This window comes from Taeniopygia guttata, chromosome 19 (assembly GCF_048771995.1).
Source record: "Taeniopygia guttata chromosome 19, bTaeGut7.mat, whole genome shotgun sequence".
In the NCBI taxonomy this organism is placed as follows: Eukaryota; Metazoa; Chordata; class Aves; order Passeriformes; family Estrildidae; genus Taeniopygia; species Taeniopygia guttata.
In genome coordinates, this window is record NC_133044.1 from 7,182,013 (window position 1) to 7,202,914 (window position 20,902).

The 20,902-nt window shown below is 38.6% G+C and overlaps 1 protein-coding gene across 2 annotated transcripts in view; it reads right to left on the reverse strand.

The window, feature by feature from the left end:
• Window positions 1–20,902, reverse strand: part of ZZEF1 (zinc finger ZZ-type and EF-hand domain containing 1) — a 56,664-nt gene that overhangs the window by 18,327 nt on the left and 17,435 nt on the right. The window contains exons 14-39 of one of the 2 annotated variants that reach the window (XM_030288301.4): window positions 20,625–20,725; window positions 20,117–20,286; window positions 19,223–19,356; window positions 18,849–18,919; window positions 18,284–18,398; window positions 17,512–17,671; window positions 16,424–16,545; window positions 16,228–16,338; window positions 15,421–15,587; window positions 14,779–14,860; window positions 13,970–14,171; window positions 12,589–12,737; window positions 11,985–12,225; window positions 10,401–10,480; window positions 9,440–9,533; window positions 8,366–8,882; window positions 7,568–7,732; window positions 6,951–7,070; window positions 5,911–6,072; window positions 5,146–5,275; window positions 4,758–4,896; window positions 3,630–3,795; window positions 2,893–3,155; window positions 1,745–1,917; window positions 1,038–1,185; window positions 351–487 (exon numbers count right to left, since the gene is read on the reverse strand). In XM_030288301.4, the coding sequence (XP_030144161.4) occupies window positions 351–487; window positions 1,038–1,185; window positions 1,745–1,917; window positions 2,893–3,155; window positions 3,630–3,795; window positions 4,758–4,896; window positions 5,146–5,275; window positions 5,911–6,072; window positions 6,951–7,070; window positions 7,568–7,732; window positions 8,366–8,882; window positions 9,440–9,533; window positions 10,401–10,480; window positions 11,985–12,225; window positions 12,589–12,737; window positions 13,970–14,171; window positions 14,779–14,860; window positions 15,421–15,587; window positions 16,228–16,338; window positions 16,424–16,545; window positions 17,512–17,671; window positions 18,284–18,398; window positions 18,849–18,919; window positions 19,223–19,356; window positions 20,117–20,286; window positions 20,625–20,725 (4,119 nt within the window). Of the gene's footprint in view, window positions 1–350; window positions 491–1,037; window positions 1,186–1,744; window positions 1,918–2,892; window positions 3,156–3,629; window positions 3,796–4,757; window positions 4,897–5,145; window positions 5,276–5,910; window positions 6,073–6,950; window positions 7,071–7,567; window positions 7,733–8,365; window positions 8,883–9,439; window positions 9,534–10,400; window positions 10,481–11,984; window positions 12,226–12,588; window positions 12,738–13,969; window positions 14,172–14,778; window positions 14,861–15,420; window positions 15,588–16,227; window positions 16,339–16,423; window positions 16,546–17,511; window positions 17,672–18,283; window positions 18,399–18,848; window positions 18,920–19,222; window positions 19,357–20,116; window positions 20,287–20,624; window positions 20,726–20,902 lie in introns of both variants that reach the window. The other variant, XM_012568623.5, reaches the window with a different exon arrangement.

A 20,902-nucleotide genomic window follows, 5' to 3' on the forward strand; every position in this document is an offset into this window, starting at 1 on the left:
TCTGTTCTGAAGGTCTTTCAAATGGGACAGAAGGAATGAGAAACTACATTCCTACTTTTGTTATTGGCCTGTTAGAGTGACCTGACATGTGAAGCTAAATTGAAGATTTAAACAATGCTAAACAGTTAAGACTCTACTTCACAGATACATTAAAATCCCCTTCCCTCTCCCCCCATGCAGGAACAAGCCCTTATATTCCTTAGTGATGTCAATGTCTGAAGACATTCTAATTCACATTTCATAACATCTAAACAACATGGGCCCACATCCCACATTTAATTCCTACGAATTTTATTCATGTTATTTCTGCACATAGGAAAAAAACCCAGATGGAATTAAAACGAACTAACTGATTTGAAAGGTGGTAACATAGCTGCCAGCAACCCCAAAATCCTCTTCTGAGAGCATTCAGCAAAAACTTGCTCCTGGCTAGGTATTAAAACCTTCTCTGTTGGTTTTTGGGTTGAATCCTCCAAAACGGAGTCACCTGCTTTGTAAATAAAAACAAAACAAGGAAATCCCTTTACATTAAAAATAAATAAGTGATAGCTTAATTTTTATAATCCAAATCTAAAAATAAATATAAATTATAAAAATAATTATTACAATTTGAAAATAAAGTCTTTATAAAAGTGTATGGAAACAGAAGGTAAAGAAATTTATACCATCTAGTAAAACATATACAGGACAGTGCTAGACAGATCCATTTAACTTTCAAAATTCTCACAGTCCCAGTCTTTAACAGGATAAGACACTTATTTTCTGGTTCCAAGTGCATCACAACACACTAGTGTTGTGTTAGACCAACAGGGACTGTTATCTCCATAGATGGATAAATACTTGTGGAAATCTACTCTGATTTCCAGACTCCTTTAAACAGACTGCAAGGCACCTGTTCGAAGCACTGTCTGGCAGGTTTTCACAAAGCAGACACAGACATTTGAAAATATGCAAAACTGGATTAGGAATAAAAAGGACAGCTGTTTGCAGATGAGTAGATATTTCTGTGACAGGGAAAATGAGAAATTATTTTTTACCTGTTGCAGGAACATTCCCATCCACAGACAAGCCTGAATCTTGTCTCACAACAGCTTCCTTTGCAGAGACAGCTTTGATTTCAATTTCTTGTTTTCCTGCTTTATCTTCTGCAGGAGACTGGATTTCCTTGCGAGTATCTCTTTTTCCCTAAAAATAAAACAGAAGTACTAGAAGATTAAAACAAAATGTAATACCTGCAGAAGCAAGCATGGAAAGAATTCAGTCACCTGCACTTGACAAACATTTTTCTTTGAGTATCAAAATCTTCTACTGAAGAATTTCTTGATGTATTCATGTCTTAAGCTTCCATGCAATTAAATTATGTTCTTTTATTTTGCTCATATCTCCCTGCATAAAATTATTACACTATAATAGTTTTAAACACTGCATAAAACTGTTGGAAACTCATACTAATACTCAACACTGCTAACAACCAGGGGAAATGAAAGCTCGTTCACAAAGAACAAGACATGCCCCTCCTCCTGCAGCACTTTTGTGAAAATCAGCTCAGAACAAGAAGACTTTGATCAGCCAGACCTAATGAAAAAACAACTGTCCCCTTCCCCCCCGCCCAGTTTTTACCTATAAATGAAATCATTACTATCCCTTATCTCAGTCCCACATTCAGAACAGGGTGTTTAATGAAGATGTTTAATATCAGAACACATGTCTGGTGTCAGGGGTTCTGGAGGTAACAGGTACTTACACTGCGATGCAGCAAAGAGCCTGTGCTGCGTTTCTCATCTCTTCCCTTCCCTGCTCTATCACCAGGATGACTTTTTGGAGCACTGTCTGTGGGAGGACTGCCTGAAACACTGCAATTCTCTGAGATGGACTCATCTTCTGGTAACATGCAGAGGAGAGCTAAATTTTTCAGTCCTGGGAGCAAAAACATTATGGAAGTTATTTAGCTGTGGAGTGGCAAGACAGACAAAAAGCAGAACTGAAACACTTTAAAAGAGAACAGCAAACTTCTTACACAATTCTTTTGAACATTAACTTCATCAAAAACATGTTTTCTATCAAGCTCATATAATTATGTAGTTCCACTAAATACTAGTGATGGACAGATGGTGACATCTTTGACCTCAAAGATGCAATTGGGGTAGATGTTTTAAATTAAGAAAACAGTAGCGTGTTAATTGTGAGGAGCAAACGACATTTGTCTTATTTTTCAATCTTCTGACTACTTGCACAATAGAACTGTATAACAAAATTGTAAACAGATTGTAAACAGATGAATTAATGAGTAAATATTTGGTGGTGGTATTTCAGTTGTACTAGAGCTGCTCACAAAAACTACCAACAAACTTCTTTGAATTTTAGTCTAAAATTTTTGATACATTCAAAATGAGTCCCTATTGTATAACTCTATTTTCTCTAGTAGGTCTTCTTTCACAGAAACCCCCATTTCCAGAAAAATGAACACCACTGCCAGAAATTTATACTACAAACACAGCTAAAAATCTCTTCCCTTGAGATGCAGAACAAAAAACTTTTTCCACCAAGTTATTTGCTGTCCTTCAGCTGTCAGTGATACATTACTGAAAGAACATGAAGTTGTATTGACTGATCCCTTTACAACAACTAAGATGGAAAAAAAAACAACCAGAGACTTGCCAAGTTGTGTCCAATGTTTATGTAAGCATAAAATTAGTTTTCTCAAGCACTCTATTTTCCATGTTCCAACGACCCTGAATGACACTTGTTCTACATTTGCTTTCTACATAAACAGTTATTCTCAGTGAAGTACACAGTAGCTTCCCCTTTCCTTTGGAAACTTTCAAGTAAGTAACCACAGACATTTCTGACACTTGTAGAAAGCATTGTTCAGAGCAGGAGGAGCTGACTCACCTTTTCCATGCTGTGCTTTCATCAGGCAGTCCCCAATGAGCTGAATGCACTGATGCTGCAGGACTCTGGCATGACTGACGACCTGGGGATCCAGCTTCTCTCCTTCTACTTCCTCCCCATTTGCCAGATCTGCACTGTAGAGGGTCAGGGCAGCAAAGAGCAGCCAGGAGTAGTTGTGGACGTAGGGCTGGATGAGGCGCTGGCGGTCACTGATGCGGATGGTCACCATGGGATACACCGTGATGCTGTGGGTGGGCAGGTGGCTGCAAGGACAAGGGACACCATTTAGCAATGCAGCTTCTGGTTTGCTGCTAACCAACACAGTCAGTCAGTCAACACAAAATGCCTTCACAGGAAGCCACTTAAAACCCAACATATTCCAGAGGTTCAAATTGTGGACCGGGTTTTTATGACTTCTGGTGTCAAGCACTGAAAACTGTTGTTTTCCACAGTTGGGATTGTCTCCCCAATCCTGTCATACAGGACTGGTAACTCCTTCTGCAGCTTTCCTAGCCACATCCAGAAAACAATTGCTGCCAAGTGACTTCAGAGGTTGAGGCAGGTTTCCTGACATTTTTGCAAACTGGTCCTGTCTTTGTTTCCCCAAAGGACACCAAGGAGATGTTCAGATGTCAGACACAGCTTTATAGGAAGTACCATGAGAATAACTGATTGTATTTAGCTACTAAATACTGTCTTTCTGCCACATGGGAGAAAGCAAATCACATTTTTAATACCTGTCAGAGTATTTCTTTGCATGATAGCATCCATAGCAAAGGTCAAAGTCATCACAAACATTGCAGTTCATTCTCCGACCTATGATAACTCCTTGGCAGTGATCACAGGCGTATTCCATATTCACCATTTCGTGGTCATCCTCGTGCCCCTCAGGTTTAACTCCACCTGTAAAGAAAGATGTCCCTGTAAATCTTTCTGACACAGGACTTCTCCTAATTTCAAGTTCACATTCATACTAGGGAAAGAACATTTAAACATTTCCAAAGAACTGAGGAGAAAAGTGTTTGACTTTATTTTGTGTACAATTGTCCTGGATTGCAAGCTGTGGCTGGGAGTGTGCATTCTATTGCCATTTGTTAGAGGTGGGGCAGTTATCTTTTGTTCTTTGGACAGTTTTCTTTATCTCTCCCACACCAATCCTCCCTCCAGGAGATCTCTTCCATTCATGGCCACTGAGTGTCCCTGCATGGCTGAGAAAATTCCATCATCCATGGGGAGATGCTCTGCCCAGGGGAGGAGCCGAGCATTCCTACCTGGATACAATCTGACCTGGGAACAGCACAGCAGCCTTTGCCCACTGCATTCCCAGAGGAGCAGCTTTCTTCCCCACTGCATTCCCAGAGGAGCAGCTTTCTTCTCCACTGCATTCCCAGAGGAGCAGCTTTCTTCCCCCTGCATTCCCAGAGGAGCCCAGGCCCATCTCTCCCAGCCCTTAAGCTCCAGAGGAAAACTCCAGCGGAAGTTTGTGCAGGATCCTGCTCCAGCAGAAGCACAGCTGGCACTGCAGGAGGGCTGAGCCACCATGGGATGGGACTGCTGCCACCTCCCTGACACACAGGGTGCCAGGGTCTGCTCTGACTCTGCTCTGTTTTGTATTACTGCATTTTTCTATTTTGATTTTCTTCCCTAATAAAGAACTGTTGTTCCTATTCCCATATCTTTGCCTGAGAGCCCCTGAATTTCAAAAATTATAATAATTCAGAGGAAAGGCGTTTACATTTTCCATTTTTAGGAAGGCTCCTGCCTTCCTTAGCAGACACCTGTCTTTTCAAACCAAGACAATAATTTACAAGATACTGTTTTGGCTTCAAATACAGGGTTTTGGGGGATTATTTAATGGCTCTTACCAAGGAAACAAGTTTTACACAGATCCATGTCGTTGCACTGCAGACAGCGGTAGCGATGCCACGGCGCGATTTCGTCACAGCCATCACAGGAAATGTCTACGTTCAACAGGTCACAGTAACGAGCAACAAACATGTGCATCTACAGCAATAAACCAACACAATTTACTTGAGTATTGTTATCTGACTTTGAGAAAGCTTCAGACAGGAGGCAGAACATTTCCCCTACCAAAAATGAATGGCGCTATTTTAATCAATTTAGAATCTTGAAAGTCTACAGAGATCCAACTAACAGAAATTATTTATAAACCAGACTTCTTGCTGCCCTTTAGGCTTTTAAAGATCTCTTATTTACCCTTTCTGCAGGTAAATATACAAAACATGAGGTCACCTTTCTCTGCTTCTCTGGGTCAGCTTGAGCTATCTTTTCATACCAGGTCTCAAACATTACATCCTGACATTCATCCATCCATTCACAGTTTTGCTTGTAGTCTGCAATTTCATCTTCTTCACTCCACTGACTAAAAGAAAAGCAAGCTTAAAATTAAGTTTGAATGCTATCAGGCTTCCCTTTAATAAAGCTTTACTTTTTAATGAAGAATGAAGTGCTATAACATGCTAATTAAAACAATTGTAAGAATCCCATTCACTTGGTTAATAAATGACCATGCAGACACCTGCTTCTTGCTTCTGTGACATGTTCTTAAATACATATGGGGACCGTAATGTAAAAATCAGGAAAATCTACTCTTATAAAACAGCTTTTGGAATGCTGACAGATCACACATTTTAATTTTTTTTGGCCTTCACATTTGCTCATGTGCAAGTGCAACTACTATACAATTGCCATGTGAAGGTGCTAAAAACATTTGATTTTCATCAAGGCAAAACACAGTATTATACAACTCCTGCTACACTGCTAAACAAGCAAAGTGTTCCAGTAGCAATCAGGTTAAACTTAAAATTACAAAAGTTTTTGTACCAGCAAAAAAAAACTTGCAATACTTCAGATAAGCCCTTGGATACTAATCAGAATTCTGCCAAACTTGTTAACAGTACCCTTACTGCTTGTTCCAGCTCGAAGTTCAGGAACCTTTCTGGGTAAAATGGAATCAGCATTTAGCAGCATGTGAAAGCTGCATTCCTCCTGACTCACCAAATGACACTGTCATGGATACTGATGTTCTCCTGTGATGTTGTCATGAGGAGATGTGGCAGCTGGATCTCAACAAAGAAGGAAAGATCACTGGGCTCCCAGCTCATATCCAAGAGGTGCAGGAGAGCTGTCTGCACACAGGATAAGGCAGGAAGCAACGACCTAAATAAAAACAAAAGACATTAAAACATGACAGCTCTAAAGCTGACCAAAAGTTGAAAGATCTAGAATTTAAATTGTGTGTGGAGAGGAAGGGTAGAAAAACCCCTGAACACTGCTTTTCAGGATTTACTATGCATTAAAGTAACTCTGTGGCAGGAACTCACGTTTATCACAGTATTCAACTTACACAATTTAGGAAGGACAGAATATGGAATTTAAAAGAAGGACAGTTTTCCTTCTGGATTCAGGTAAGATCAAGCTAATGGTGTTGCCTGAGCATTAGGAAGAGGGTTTGTCTCTTCTCTACAGTACAGCACTTTCTTGGTATTTGCAATAATTTATTCTGTTTGAAACCTTTTTGCCATTTTCACTTGAAACTGAACAAGGGACTTGAAAGTTATTGTCAGAGAGACTGACATTATAGACATAAATTCTCATTTCTCTTGGACACCTGGCTATAAATCCTCCAAAGTCTAGCAACCATAATGTTGCCAAAACAGGAGTTTCAACATTAAAGCATGGCTGCAGAATTGCCATGCTTCTTGTGGCATTACCCTTGCCCAAGTTTTCCATGATAAATGTGCTATTTCTAGTATTTTACTACTAAGCTTCAGAGACACACTGCAGAATTGGAAAATGCGGTAAGTCAAGTTTGAAACACCAATAAGTTTTTGTGCCTTTCTTTATTCCTTTAGTAATAAAAAGCCAACTTGGCATTTTTGATCACAAGATCAAGGTTCCTCATTTACTTCTGTAAATAATGGAAAGTGCAGACAAAATTAATGAAGACGTTAAATGACAAATAGTAAATTACAAGGGAGGAGGTGTGAAGGAATGGAAAAAAAAATCAAATAAATAAAGCAAGCAATGAACTATACCTGTCATTAATTGTACTAAATCCTTTCACAGAATTTACCAGGAACAAAACAAGCTGATAGTATGACTCTCGAATCTCTTTGTGTAGCTCAGCACCACAGCCTTCCAAGTTTCCAAAGTAGCTGCAAATTAAAGAGTAATTTTAGTAGCCTAGAATTCACTGTGATGTTTTAGGTAGCAAGATTTGTGCAAATTTTACAAACAGGCTCCTTTTAACCCTTCTTCACAAGTGTGAAAGATGCTAGTTTTATTTAAAAATACAGTCTAGAAGATTCAAACAAAAATTAAAGAATCCTGTACCAGAAATCATAAATAGAAAAGGCAAAGAGAATATTCTCACAGCATTAAGAAGAGAACATTAATTTAAATTAAAAAGTTGCTTTATGAAAATCTAATCAAGATCTTAAAGGAAATCAGAGCATTGCAAGATGACCACAGAAAGCTCCTGACAAGTGAGTAGCCAAGAAACAGAGTTGTGACAGCACTGGCCAGACATAACATAGAAATCAGAGCTAAACATGTTCATGGCATGAACAGCTGTGCAACTACGTCCCACTTGAAAACACAAGAACTAAGACAGCAAATCACAAAGCTGAGATTTGCCTAAATAATTACTTACTTTGTAAAATCTTTCTGACAGGCTAGAAGTTCTAGGAGAAAAAGTACACAGGGTGGGTGAAAGCAGTGCGGCTGTCCAAGCGAGTCCAGGCACTGGCGGATGGTCTTCAGCACTTCCATAATACTCTGTCCTTGGGATTTTCTCAAAGCAAGAACCTTTAAAACACTGTAAGCAAAAAATATCAGTGAAAACCTCAAAATACTGTGCTTAAAACAACACAAATAAAAGAATATTTCAATAAGTGCTTGACTAGTTACACAACTGCTTTGTATCTGAATTTCCAGCTGTATTTCAGTGTATTGGTTGGAGTGAGTAATAAAAGCTTCAAACAGAATTCAGCTCTTCCTGCACCACTCCATGTTCTAGAGCCCAAAATACACAAGCTGAGAACTGGAAATCTCTCTTTTTATTTATGTTTTCAGAATACCAGGTAATTTAATGAGAGATGCAACTAGTCTCTTTGATACAAAGGATTGGTAATAGTGATACACTGTGGCTTTGCTTTTGTAGATAAAAAGCAAAATGCCTGTGACAAACACATCTGAGGAAGAAAGACAATAAATTGCCAAGAGACTGTTTTTTATACTCTGTTTTATGTGATAGAAACAAATGAAATGAAATAGTACTCTCTGAGTCCCTACATCCTTGTGAATAACTGAAGCTTGATACATAAGTCTGACAACTGAAAACAAAATATTCTGCCATATTATCTGTCTGCTAAAATATTTTATTCCACCTGAAGAGGTGCAAAGACAAGCTTCTGTATATTATAACTGACAACATTTTCAATTTGCTTACCTTTCATGTGAAAGTGATTGATCCTTAATAAAGTCTAATATGTTCTTCAAAATAGGATATTTTTCCTTCACAGTAGGCACAGGTTTTGGCTCTTCCATTGATCTGAAGGACAGCAGCCTCAGTCTTCCACGGCTGAGCTGAGACTTCCGGGTAGGAGTGGAAGGAGGGGATGACACATCTTCCTGCTGTGAAACTGTATTCTCAACAGGCTTACTATGAGATGCAGCTGCAGCTTCTGCTTGGTGGAGGTCTGGAATTTGTTTAACTTTTGGATCAGACTGTGATGCTTGACCCCTCTCTTTTGAAACAGGGTGAATTCCTGCACTGGACGACACCGATGGTGCTGCCTGGAAGTCCATGTCCACAGCTGATCCTTGTCTTTGGCATTGATCACTCACATACTGCTGGGGATCATCCATGTCTTGGGCTTCCAAACTGTCTGAGGCAGAATCTTTTGTCTTTGCTCTTATGGGCAAAAAATTCAGTAACAAAAGGCTCTTCTGCACACAGAGTTTTGCTGCAGCATAAAAATTGGAAGAGTTAAAATCACAACAATAGAACAACAAATTTGCTGTCTTAGGCTTAGGAAGAAAGTGATTTATCTTATTTCTTCTCAGTCAAGACAGCTAGAAAACACTGGTTTTCTTGTTATATTGATCATGATGCTACCAGTCGCTTAAGTTCAGATTTCTAAATACTAAATCTGAATAATCACACTGAACCATATGAAGTACAGAAGACAGTAAGAACACATTTTGTTCTAATAACAATCAGCTGCTGTTCTAACATCAGTTAAATATGGTAAGAAGTATCTACAAAAACAGATGAACTTAAGTTCAGAACCAGGTGACCCGAGTGAAAGGTCACTCCCTGAAGAACTTTCTTACTGTTTTCTGCAAAGGATAGCAGAACATAATCCCAGAAAATTAATCCAATGTACACTAGGTTATCTCTTAAGGTATGAAAAACTAATCCCAGTTGCTAACTTACCTTTCACAGCAAAAATAATGCCTTCAGGTTTACAATGCTTTCCTAAGCTACCTGGAATGCTCAAACATACAAGGCAACACTCACCGAGAGTTTCTGGGTTCATCTCACTTGCTTCTGTGTTCTGCTTCTCCTCAGCATCATTTCCCCTCCCCATCAGTGATTTCTGCTTCATTTCCAACTGTAGACAGGATGTTAATATAGTTAAAATGTGATTCTCTCTGTGCCTCCATACAGCAAGGCAGGATGAAGACTGTAATGCTTGAAAGGAATTTAATCTCAGGAATAGATGACTGTAGTTACTATTCCCAACTGCAGAGCAAACCACCCAGGAACCTAAAGGAGCAGCACCTGAACTGTCAGAGCAGTAACAGCCTCACCCCAAGCTCCTTGAACTTTGTAGGCTGAGGCCATTCCCTGTCTTGTAATTTGATGTGCACCAGTTCTCCAAGGAAAAGAAGGCTTCTCATTAACCCTCAGCACTCAGGAAAATGTAGACATCTAGTTGTGAGAATAAGTTCTCCAAAAATATGTCACCCCCCTAGCAAGCTCTGTCAGATGCAAACATCACCTGTCATGCAATGGGTAAAGGCAATTAATCATCTTAACATGCATCTGCACCCATTGTAACTCCAGTACATCAACCTGCCAGGAATTCTTAGGCAGAAAAGAGGAGGGAGAAAGTCACAAGACAACAGAATGATGTTTAAGACACACTTCTTTCTATGATATACCTCAAAAGAACTCCAACTGCAATATAAGAATCTTTCTACTTTACAACATAAGTTCTTACTAAAAAATAGCAAAAATGTAATTGATTTTCAGTCAAATTCAGTCCTAACTACTCATGAGGACAGATCTGGGGCTGAAGGAAGGAGAGGAGTATAAGGATGCAATTAAACATTTAAAGTTAACCTATGTTCTTTCTAAGTGAATACGGCTGATGGAGAATAACTGAAGGAAAAACTGTTCTACCCTACTCCTTAACATTGCACTGTAAAGTATTGAAGTAAATTACATTAATAGAGATCCTCCTGAGTATTCTTACCATCCATATTCTAATGGAATCAGCCAGGGAATATACTTGTGCAAACTCATCACTCAAAGGCACCTTGCCGCCACTGTTGACTGGAAATGAGAGAAAGAAGAGAGTCCTGTTTATTTACAGTTCCATTTGATACAACTGCTTAACCAAAATTATGCTACAGCTCTCCCTTCATCTCTCAGTCAACACTTGGAATTTTACCTGTAAGAAAAATAGAGAATAAACCTGCCAACTTTCATATGTCATAAATACACAAACTGCACCTTGACTGATTCATTTACAAAGTCAATTTATGAGTCTCTTTCTCATCTCTTCCCAAAATTCCTGCCTGAAGCCATGGAAAATAAATCCTCCCCTATGCATGCAATAACACTGATGTAGACTTATCAGAATAATCAAAAAATGCTTAGTAGTAACTGAAAGCTCTAGAGCTGTATTTGTTTTCTCTACTGTTTTACACTATGAATTTCTAGAATGGACTTTCAAAACCGATTTGCAAAAATTAAAAACCTGACAAATCAGTTTCTATTCAAACTGCCCTGACAATAACTATGGAGAAAAAGATATTCAGTCTTCCCTCTTTTATTCTCCCTTTTTTAATTTTTCTCCTGTATTCTTTTCAGCATCCCTTCTCCAAACTTCCCACACCACAGGTGAACACAGGTCCTGAAATTACTCTGCCCCAGTAGGACCAGCAGATGAAGATACTGACAGAACAGTGGGATGGATTTCTCAAACACTCATTAATATTTGCCCAGTTCTCAATGTCACTCAGAAAATTAGCTCAATTATCAGACATAGACAAAATGACTAAAGGCAGCAACCACATTAGTCATTGCATCAGTCTTTCCATCAATCATTTTTACTCATAACTTCACAGCTCAAAAAATACATAAAATGCTTAGTGTCAAATGTAAAATGTTTGGTGTCAAAATTATGACAAAAATGAAATCCTTCAAAACCAAGTAACATCTTATTATCCAATACTTCAAATATATCAAATATATCAATGGAAAGATGCTGTAAGTTAAAAAGTTGTTAATTTTTACCTACTGAAAAATACATGAATTATAATACAATGGCCAGTAAGTTAAAAGCAAAATATTATCTTCTATTGGGGAAAAAAAAATTCTGAGGATGGCAGGGCTGATTTCCACAGAATGATATTTTGGAGATAATTCATACCTCCTCCAACCCCAACAGTTAATAACAGAAGTTGCTGCTGGCTTTTTAGAAAAGGTACAATATAGAAAATGATCCAAGAACCTCTAATAACTGGAGCCACACTGTTCTGAATTAAAGCCCCAGAGGACATCTCTACACTCTTTAGGTATAGCTTTACAGAATAAGAGCTTCTGATGATTATTATTTTACCAGTGCCCTGAAGACAAAAATATATGTTAATAAAAAATAGACACTCTAGAGAGAAAGCTTACCTAGTCTGCCTAAATTACACCTTTCTAGAGAACATCTTCTTTAAATTGCCCCACTAAACTAATTTTTAAATGTTATAAACTCAGCTGTAAGAGAGCCTTTTACAAACTGTAAGTCTTCATTATTAAGATAATCTAATAATATTAGAGTTACCATATTTTTGAAGCTTCTCAAATAAATCTGGAGTGAGATACACCAAAGCAGCAAATGTTGAGTTCACAGCTTGATCAACAGTAGGACCAGCAACTATATCTGTCTTTGGGGTCTGTTTTTTACATGCCTGTATAAGTCCTTTGAAAAGTTCAGATTTTTGCCCACTGAAGTCCTGGGCAGGATCTGATTTTGCAAAGTCGATAAGAAAGTTACGGCAGACGTCGTGGGGAGAGCTCCGAGCCTGCAGAGAAGGGACAACACATCAACACTGGCTGAGAGAAAACAGTGACCTGCAAAGTCAACTTGCAGTTTGTCCACTGCAGCTGAGCAAGCTGATCAACAAAAGACATCCCTGCACAAGGTGAGGAGTGAATTAGATGATCTTTGAAGGTCTCTCCAAACCATTTGATGATTCCATGAAAATGGAAACTAATAAAGGGCACAGAACAACAGTTTCTTTCCTCTTTGGTATTTGAATCCAGCAGCACAAATGTTTAGTTTAGCGCAGCAACATGAGCTTAAGGGCATCCCAACTCCATAAAGCCAATCCCTGTGTGATCCACAGGGATTTCATGCCAAGGGAACACAAGCAGTGGGTGAGTACCTCGTTTTTGTCTTGGTGCTTGGCACTGGTTTGCCTGGCTCCCGGGAGCGCCTCAGGACACAGCTGATGCCTGAAGACAGGTTTCCACAGAGGAGAATTAAGAACCGAGGTTACTTTCAAAGGAGGCAAGTCTGCTTCACTACCTAATTCTGCAAGAAATTCAGAACAGATCCTTCAGTTACTAAGTAATTTTCTTCATTTTTACAGATTATTGAAAATAATAAACTTTAAACATCCAGTCAGGAAAAAAAACCTGACAACAAACTCACAACAAAACGTTAATGCAAATAGACTGAACAAGTAATTTAACAATGTTCTCTATTTTTCTAACATGGTACAGAAAACTGATGTACTCTTTCATTAATGGCAGCATCAATATCTTACTTTATAGTGACAGTGTTACAATATGGAAGGACTTTAAATCAAACATTTTCACTGTATTATAACTACAGCAATTTTCTGATTTAAAAGAGTTTAAAAGCTATCACTCCTACTAAGTACCTAATTTGTTACATGCAAGCATGCTTATATTAAAAAAAGAAGAAAATATTCTCAAACACTTCAATTAGTTCCCTGAATTCACATGTAAATAGCTGTCTAATTTTCCAACGTAAATTTGACCCATCTGATTGGAGCAAGAACTTTTAGACTTACTTAATTTCTTCTAAGTGGTGGATGGATTCAGATTTAGGAAGCTAGAGACAAGTGTTCTTGCTTTGAAATTAATAAACAGTTTTAAAAAAATTATTTATTAAAATGTAATGTACTTATCTTCAAGGTCAAAATCCTAACTGTACTTAACTACTGTAATTAATCAAACTTAATTTGTGACTTCAAATTTCATTCAGTACCAAATGCTCATGTGAAACTTAGAATCCTTTGTGTCCTAAGCCCTGTAATTTTTTCAGTTTGTTGGCTCTATATTCACACTCCCAACATGGGGTGGATGACAGCAGCGGGGAACAATTTTAAATGGGAAAAAAAAAAAAAAGAACATACTACTTCATAAATGTAATTTAGCTTAGTAGGATTGTTTCCATGTGTCCACATCTTCCATGGACTTGCAACACAACAAGTCTTCCATGGATTTGGAGCACAGCAAGTCTTCCACGGATTGGAAGAGAGCAAGTCTTCCATGGATTTGGAATACAACAAGTCTTCCATGGATTTGCAACACAGCAAGTATATCATGGATTTGCAACAGAGCAAGTCTTCCATGGACTTGCAACAGAGCAAGTCTTCCATGGACTTGCAACAGAGCAAGTCTTCCACATTCACGTGAGGGAAGTACACAAGGAACTCCAACTGCACAGGGGATTCCCAGCACCAAGGAGCCCCTGCAGCTCCTCTGTGCAGGGAGGGAGCTGTGGGAGGCACTCACCTCGCAGGGATTTGAGGGCCATGCTCCGGGAAGCCAAGCGCCCCATCAGCCGGGAGACAAGCAGCTGTAAATCCAAGCCCCAAGACACGGCAACGTCTGGGAGGCCGTAAGCAGTGACGGAAAACTTGTAGCCCCACTCATTATTACTGCTGTCAGAGTGAAAGAGAAACTGCAGCCGTGGGCCAGCCTTAAAGGTCACTTTCTACAGAGCAACAAAACAGTCATTTTGCCAAATGTACATGACAGGAAAACGTTTCAGGGTAATGAATTCCCTTCAGCAACTCTGGGGTTTCAGTATTATGTTCTGGCTATAATAGATCTAATTTCCCCCACCATCTCAATGAGAAACCCACAGTGCTAAGCAGGTAAAATTTCTATTCAAGAACTTAATGAGCAATATTATATATGATTGAGTTTTAAAAGTCAGAGCCACACAAACAGAAGAGCAGCATCCCATTTGAGGACAGAGCACAGACTCATGAAGGGCCACACTTGTCTTATGATATAAAATCTTGCAAGGGCAGAGCAAATTTTACCCATGTATTACTGGCAGTTAAACATGATTATTCCTTTTCACTTTAACTGATTGTTCTTTTGATAACAGGAGCAAAGAGGGATTCTTTACTCATTCACTCCTTTTATTTGCAGCATTTCAGACTTCCCCATCTCCTGCCCCCCACCAAAGAAATCTAATAAACACACCCATGCAGAAAAGCACACACCCTTTAACGTAACAGGATTCCACAGGAATCATAAGGACTTCCTAAGACTGGATAAATAATTTGCTTCATAATTTTAAAGGTGCTCACCTTAGGCCATTTCTCAGTGCCAACCTTTGTATCGTAACGAGTTTTTGCCCCTCTGGCATCAGTAAACTCCAGGTAATCATACCTGTGAAAATTGCAATTCATTACTTCCAAATTTACTTTTTAAGTTTTGGGGGAGAATGGTTTTGCTTCTGGATTTTCACAAGTGCTGAATCTAAGCGCACACTGTCACTTCTTTCTGAGCCACACCTTCATGTGACTGCTAAGGAATTTATTTCATGTTTCAATGCAGAAGTCCCAGCAAACACAGATCTGCCATCCTGCAGGACTTTGGAATTGGTAATGGATGCCTATCTAACATCTGGCAAATGCTTTAACTAAGCAGTAGCCTGATGTGCTACCAAGAGAAAGAGGGCAAAAAAAATACCACAAGCACACACTGTGGTGGTCACAGCATTATTATCAAACACCTCAAGGCTAAAGGAAGCAAAACTCATATGAACAGTATGTCTGTAAATCTGCCAGGAGAGGTTGTTTCAGCACAAGGTCATTCAAAAATATAAACTGTGTACTGCTCTGGACAATGAAGAAATTTAAATGGCACGCATGGAGAGCACATTGAAACATGAATTGTCCCCTCTGTAAACGGACACTGGAATTTAACACAGCACAAGATTAAATTACCTCCTTTCAGTTTCACATTTTTCATCAAATTCCACCTCAAAGTAAGTTGCCCCATGACACAGGAAGACTGAGACCTCATGGCAATTATTTTCATAGTTATGAGGTGATTCCATTGTCCAGGTTCTCAATACTACAGGCTGCTCCTGCTGCCAGCTTTCCATGTCTGTCTGTACAACAAAAATGCATTCTTAGATACAAAGGTAAGAAAGAAATAAATTACCACACTAGATTTTTGTGTCTGTACTTTCAAGTTGCCAGATGCGCATACAAATGGCATTTAAAAGACTACAGCATTGATTTACACAGAAATTAGCTCTGAAGACATCCTTGGTAATCATAATAAGGAAGCACTTCTAAAGCAAAACCCTCCCAGTGCACTGGAGGAGGAGACTGTCTCACCCAAAAGTGACTACAAGCCTCCAGTCACGACAAAGAGACACCGGATGACTAAAGCAGATTTAAACATCTATGCTACAGACATATAGATTTCATTTGCATCACCACAAGCAGTGAAGCTAAAAATGTTAAGCATATACTATTTTTGTTTTTCTCTTCACCCACAGAATCCCCTCTTTCCTATCCACCTTCCAGGCTGCTCATTCCAGTTGCACTTTCTGACCACTTTCCCTTATCAGCAGATATGTTTGTCATTCTTCACTCAACATTTCATTACACATCCTACACTTTCATAAGATTTCTAGCTCTTTTCCAATGCTTTTAAACCAACAGAATCACCTCAGTTTTCTGTCTTTCTTGCAGTTTTGCTTTTGTTTCAGAATGTTTAACAGTGCCTGTGTTCTTAGTTACCTTATGAGGTTCACTACAAAGGCTTTTCAGTGGTTCTATCAAAGTGCTGAATCCCTGTAGCAGAGTACAGTACGGAATGTCTAAAGTGCAAAAATCCAACAAGAAGATGACCTAGGAGCAAACACAGGTGTCAGGAAAACGCCAGAGCCACAGCCATGCCTCCCAGGAACAGGACAAAACCCCACAGGTCACTTACCAGCTGACGAGTTGCCATAGCAAAGACAGAACTACTTATTTTTTCAACTATTGTTTTGCCACTATATTGAGATAAGAGTGACTGCAAAATTGTTCTGATATTTGACAGGAATTGGCCCACATCTAAAGAGGGAAAAAAAAAAAAAAGAACTTTTTATGGCTACCTTCAGGATTTGCTCCCACAATTCACTTTATCAAATATTAGGTGCATGGTGATGTGCACAAGGACAAATACAGCAGGAAAGAATCTGCTGCCCCAAGGCTGCAACATCCAACACTTCAGAGAAGTTTTCTGTGATATTTTTATTGTGGAAACAAGTCATGCTTCTCAATAATATCACTGAAAAAATAAGGGATGACTAATTCCCCAAGATTGTTTCAACAAGCTCCATGCATCCAGTAGTCTCCAAACACTGCTAAGAAATGCAGCTGAAGTAAAAATGAGAGTAGGAATTTTTAACTACATCCTTATTCCATTTTTAAATGTAATACAGGAGCACAGCAAATTTATTTATATACAAATAACATAAACATTGTGTAATTTTACATAAAATTACACCTTCGTTAAGTATTTGGCCCAGTTAACCCAACACTGAGCTGCTGTATTATAAAAATCTAACAATCCCCCCACAGAAATAAACAAATAAAACCCCTTAGATGTACCCAGCTTCTTAACCAACTTCTTGCTATTACAAACATCCAAGAAAGCACATATCACCACCCAGGAGTTTACCAAAATATGGGACGCTATGAAATTAAAATGTTCAAATGAAAGCCTGTAACTATTTGTTGTTTGGGTTTTTTTCAGTATTTGGCCCCCAAAACTTACTGAAATGCTTTCTGAAGATTCTCTCAACGCAGGATTATCAATACAGATAAAACTCCCAAGTTGCTAAATATGCCTATTAATTATTTCCTAGAGAGATTAAAAATGCTATGACAGTTCTGAGTATGCCTCAGGCAACCTTTGGTGATCCCTAATTATACTGCAATTTGCAAAATCACATTTTAAAGTTCTGCATTGCTCCATATTTAATTCTGTATTCAATATTGCCCCAATATTAATTCTGTATTAATCCCAGCACTTACAATTTTTAAGTATTTCTACTGCAAGATCCTTGGCTGAATTATCAGTGCCTTTAAGCTGCAGATAGCACCAGGAGAGGAGACTGCCCTGAACAGACCAGAATAAGGAAGACAAGACTGTGCCACTCTCTTGCTGTGCAACATCCAGCATCATCATTTCACACTGAAAAACAAGAAACATTCATGAATGTAATGGAGCCTCCTCTGCTGCAGCATGACACACAGTATGCACCAAGTAAACTGGGATGGACACAATCATCCCACTCACCCCAGAAAAAGATGAAATGCAAATGACAAGCAGCATGTAACACCCTGTAGCAAGTGATGGGCTTTGTTTTGATATATCACAACTTTAAATAGGAACAGCTACATATGAGTCACTTGATGTTCTCAGCACAGTTTTTCTGCATATGTAAATAACCCTCCTTCATTTCTACCTCCCTTGGTGACATGCTCAATCCTAGCCTCTCAAAATGGAATGGTTCCTTCAGTATCCCAGTGTCTCTCCATGGAGTCTTTTAAATGCTATGGAAAAACACCACATCTTACATATTTCATACTGGAAAAATATTATTCATTTCCTACTCTACTATTATGAAATGTCAGTGCTTAAAGGAAAATACTTAACAGACTGGAAAAGCTAATCCTACTGACTTGCACAGCCATGAACAGTGGTATCCAGGACAGGGAAGCTGTTTCTGAGTATCCATGGAAGCAGCTTGTGCTTGAGTGCCTGCAAAGCTCATGACAAAGAAGCAGGAGCAAAGCCAGTTACCTCTCTTGCTGCCACAAGCAGAAGGGTGTCCATGACTGATAATATTTCACTTATGTCAAAATTTGCAGAAACTCCTTTCTCTGGTAATAATAAGAGTCCACCTGGATCTTGATCACTACAAAACAAAGATATTCTTACTAACCAACAACAAGGAGTTCTAAACAGTTCCAAACCAGATATTTAGTATTTTTTGTGTCAAATCTGAAGAGATCCTACTGTGTAATTACAATGAAAGTCAAAAGATTTTGTTTTGATGACTCCAGACTAATTAAATCAATACCAACCATCAGCACTGACAAACAATTACTTTAAAAATTGGAAGACAGCCTAGGAGAAGCCTAAAGAACAGTACACTGTGATTTCAGCACCAATCTTGGCCAGTGTTCTACAGAGCTATTCAGTTAATAAATATATTGAGTAGTAGCACGCCCTTTCTAAACAACATTAGTTGATTACTTCAGAGAACTATTGTTCAGGGGAGTAACATTTCTAAAAAGGAATGAATACAAACTTATAAACAAATGTGGGGTATCACACAAATATGCTCAATTTCAGGACCCCTTACCTGAAGTGGGTACACAATGATCTGAAGGCAAGATGTACAGATTGCTTATGTTCTTGCTCTGTGATGTTTTTCTAGAAAAGGAAAAAAGATTTATATTTATGATACATTCTGTTTTCCTCCTCTGTGACAAAGAATTCTAATTTCTGTGTTCTATTATTCATTTTTGTAAGAAAGTCAGGGTTAGCTCCTCTTTCTTTGGATAAGCTGCAGAGAGAAAAGGGGAAGGGTAAAAAGAGGCAAAGACAAAAAAAATAAAAGGTTTTTACTAGAATGGGACAAAGTATGTATTATTTGAGAATAACAAGTCAGATTTGTGCTCTTTTCTGCATAAAGAAAGCAGGCACTAAACAAACAATTTCTCATTCAATGTTTACCATCATGGTGAAGAGCTGGTGTCGCCTGGTCTGTCTATCTGGGAAAAAAACTGCTGCTCCACTGAGTAAGGTGTTCTTAACTTCCTCTTTCAGCATTTTCATTGGCATGAAGTTACTGTCCCCCATATCCACTACTGCTCATACAAAAAGGAAACAAAATTACAAGTTCTAATTAATACCTCATCTAATATGTTAGAGGCATAACTGAATTAAATGTTAGTCTACACAACTTCAAGCCCTTGCAATCCCATTATACACACAGAAAAGGAAGGGAAACTTTTTAACTTACAGCAAGAAGGATTTATATTAAGAAAGAATGTATTTATTCACCAAGTAAATTAATTCTAGCAAGATTATAACTTGACACTCGTCAAAGCTAATACAATTTTCAAGATGTGACAGATTCTATATAAAGTGTTTTCCCTCTAGCTCGCCTCTGCAGGAGACTCTTCAAATTACACTTGAATAGAGAGTGTGCCACCCTACTCCAGTGAAATATAATGTGCAATTCCCATTCTCTTCACAGGCTCTAGAATCTTCCCTGTGTTCCTGTAAACCTCACAGTCTACTCATGAGCTCATTCATACTGATATGCAATATCAGAAATAAATAAACCCCAGTAATGTCATAGTCAAAGGGCCACATTCCCTGGTGGTACAAGCAGGTGATACATTCAAAAGGAGTTTTCTATTGTAGCTGTTTCCAGACCACGCTGTCAGAAAGTCTACAAAACCATTTCTCTGGGCCAAGGAAAGCTTCTAGTGATAGACTAATTAGCAAACACTGACCTGAAGGAGAAACAAAGGAACAGGAGCTGACTTGGCCTCTAGGAATGAGTATCTTTTCCCAAAAATTAATAGACAAAACAGTCAATATATATTGAATAAAAATTACCTTCACACAAATGTCTATAAAGCTCTTCTGCAGCTTCTATGTGACCAGCTATTTTGCTCTGAGGAGTTTCTTGAGGTTTAGCAGTTTTATTATCTCCAGTAAGTACAGAGAAGCAGCTCTGGAGAAGCTGCAACAGCAGTGTTTGAGCAAAGATACATTCTTCCCTTGGGCTGTAAGAAGACACATAACAAATAGAATCAAAAACTGGAAAAGCAGCTCTTTTGCACCAAATAAGTGTTGCTGTGAAAGTCACCATTTCAGATAGATAAAAACCACTGAGTGGAGAGACATAGCCAAAGGAAGTGGAGCTACCAGCTCAACTGATCTACAGCTTGAGCTTCTATATAACTTCATAGTTAGAAGTCCATATGGCAGCAGCAGGGAAATGTTATTTATGTAAATTACGTCGTTTAGGAAGAACAAACTGCAGTAACTAAACAAAACATATTTTATTTATACACACACACACTGATTAGAACTTCAGCAGACACTAAAAGAAGAAACTTACTTTTGGTGCAGTTTATTGTAAAAATTCCAGAACAGCTGCAAATCAAGGCCTGTGAAATCTAAAAATGACTTGTATTTTAATCCACTCTCCTTCTGCTGAACCTTAAAAAGGCAAAGAAAATGCAGGATTGGAAAGTTATATCTATACAGAACACACTTATAAAACACAAATCTCTGAGCACTGGGCTTAAAGGAAAGTACAGCCATCCTTCCTATATATTTGCAGTTAACATGAATTCCAGTTTAAGTTTTTTCATGGACATTCTGGTGCCTAAACGT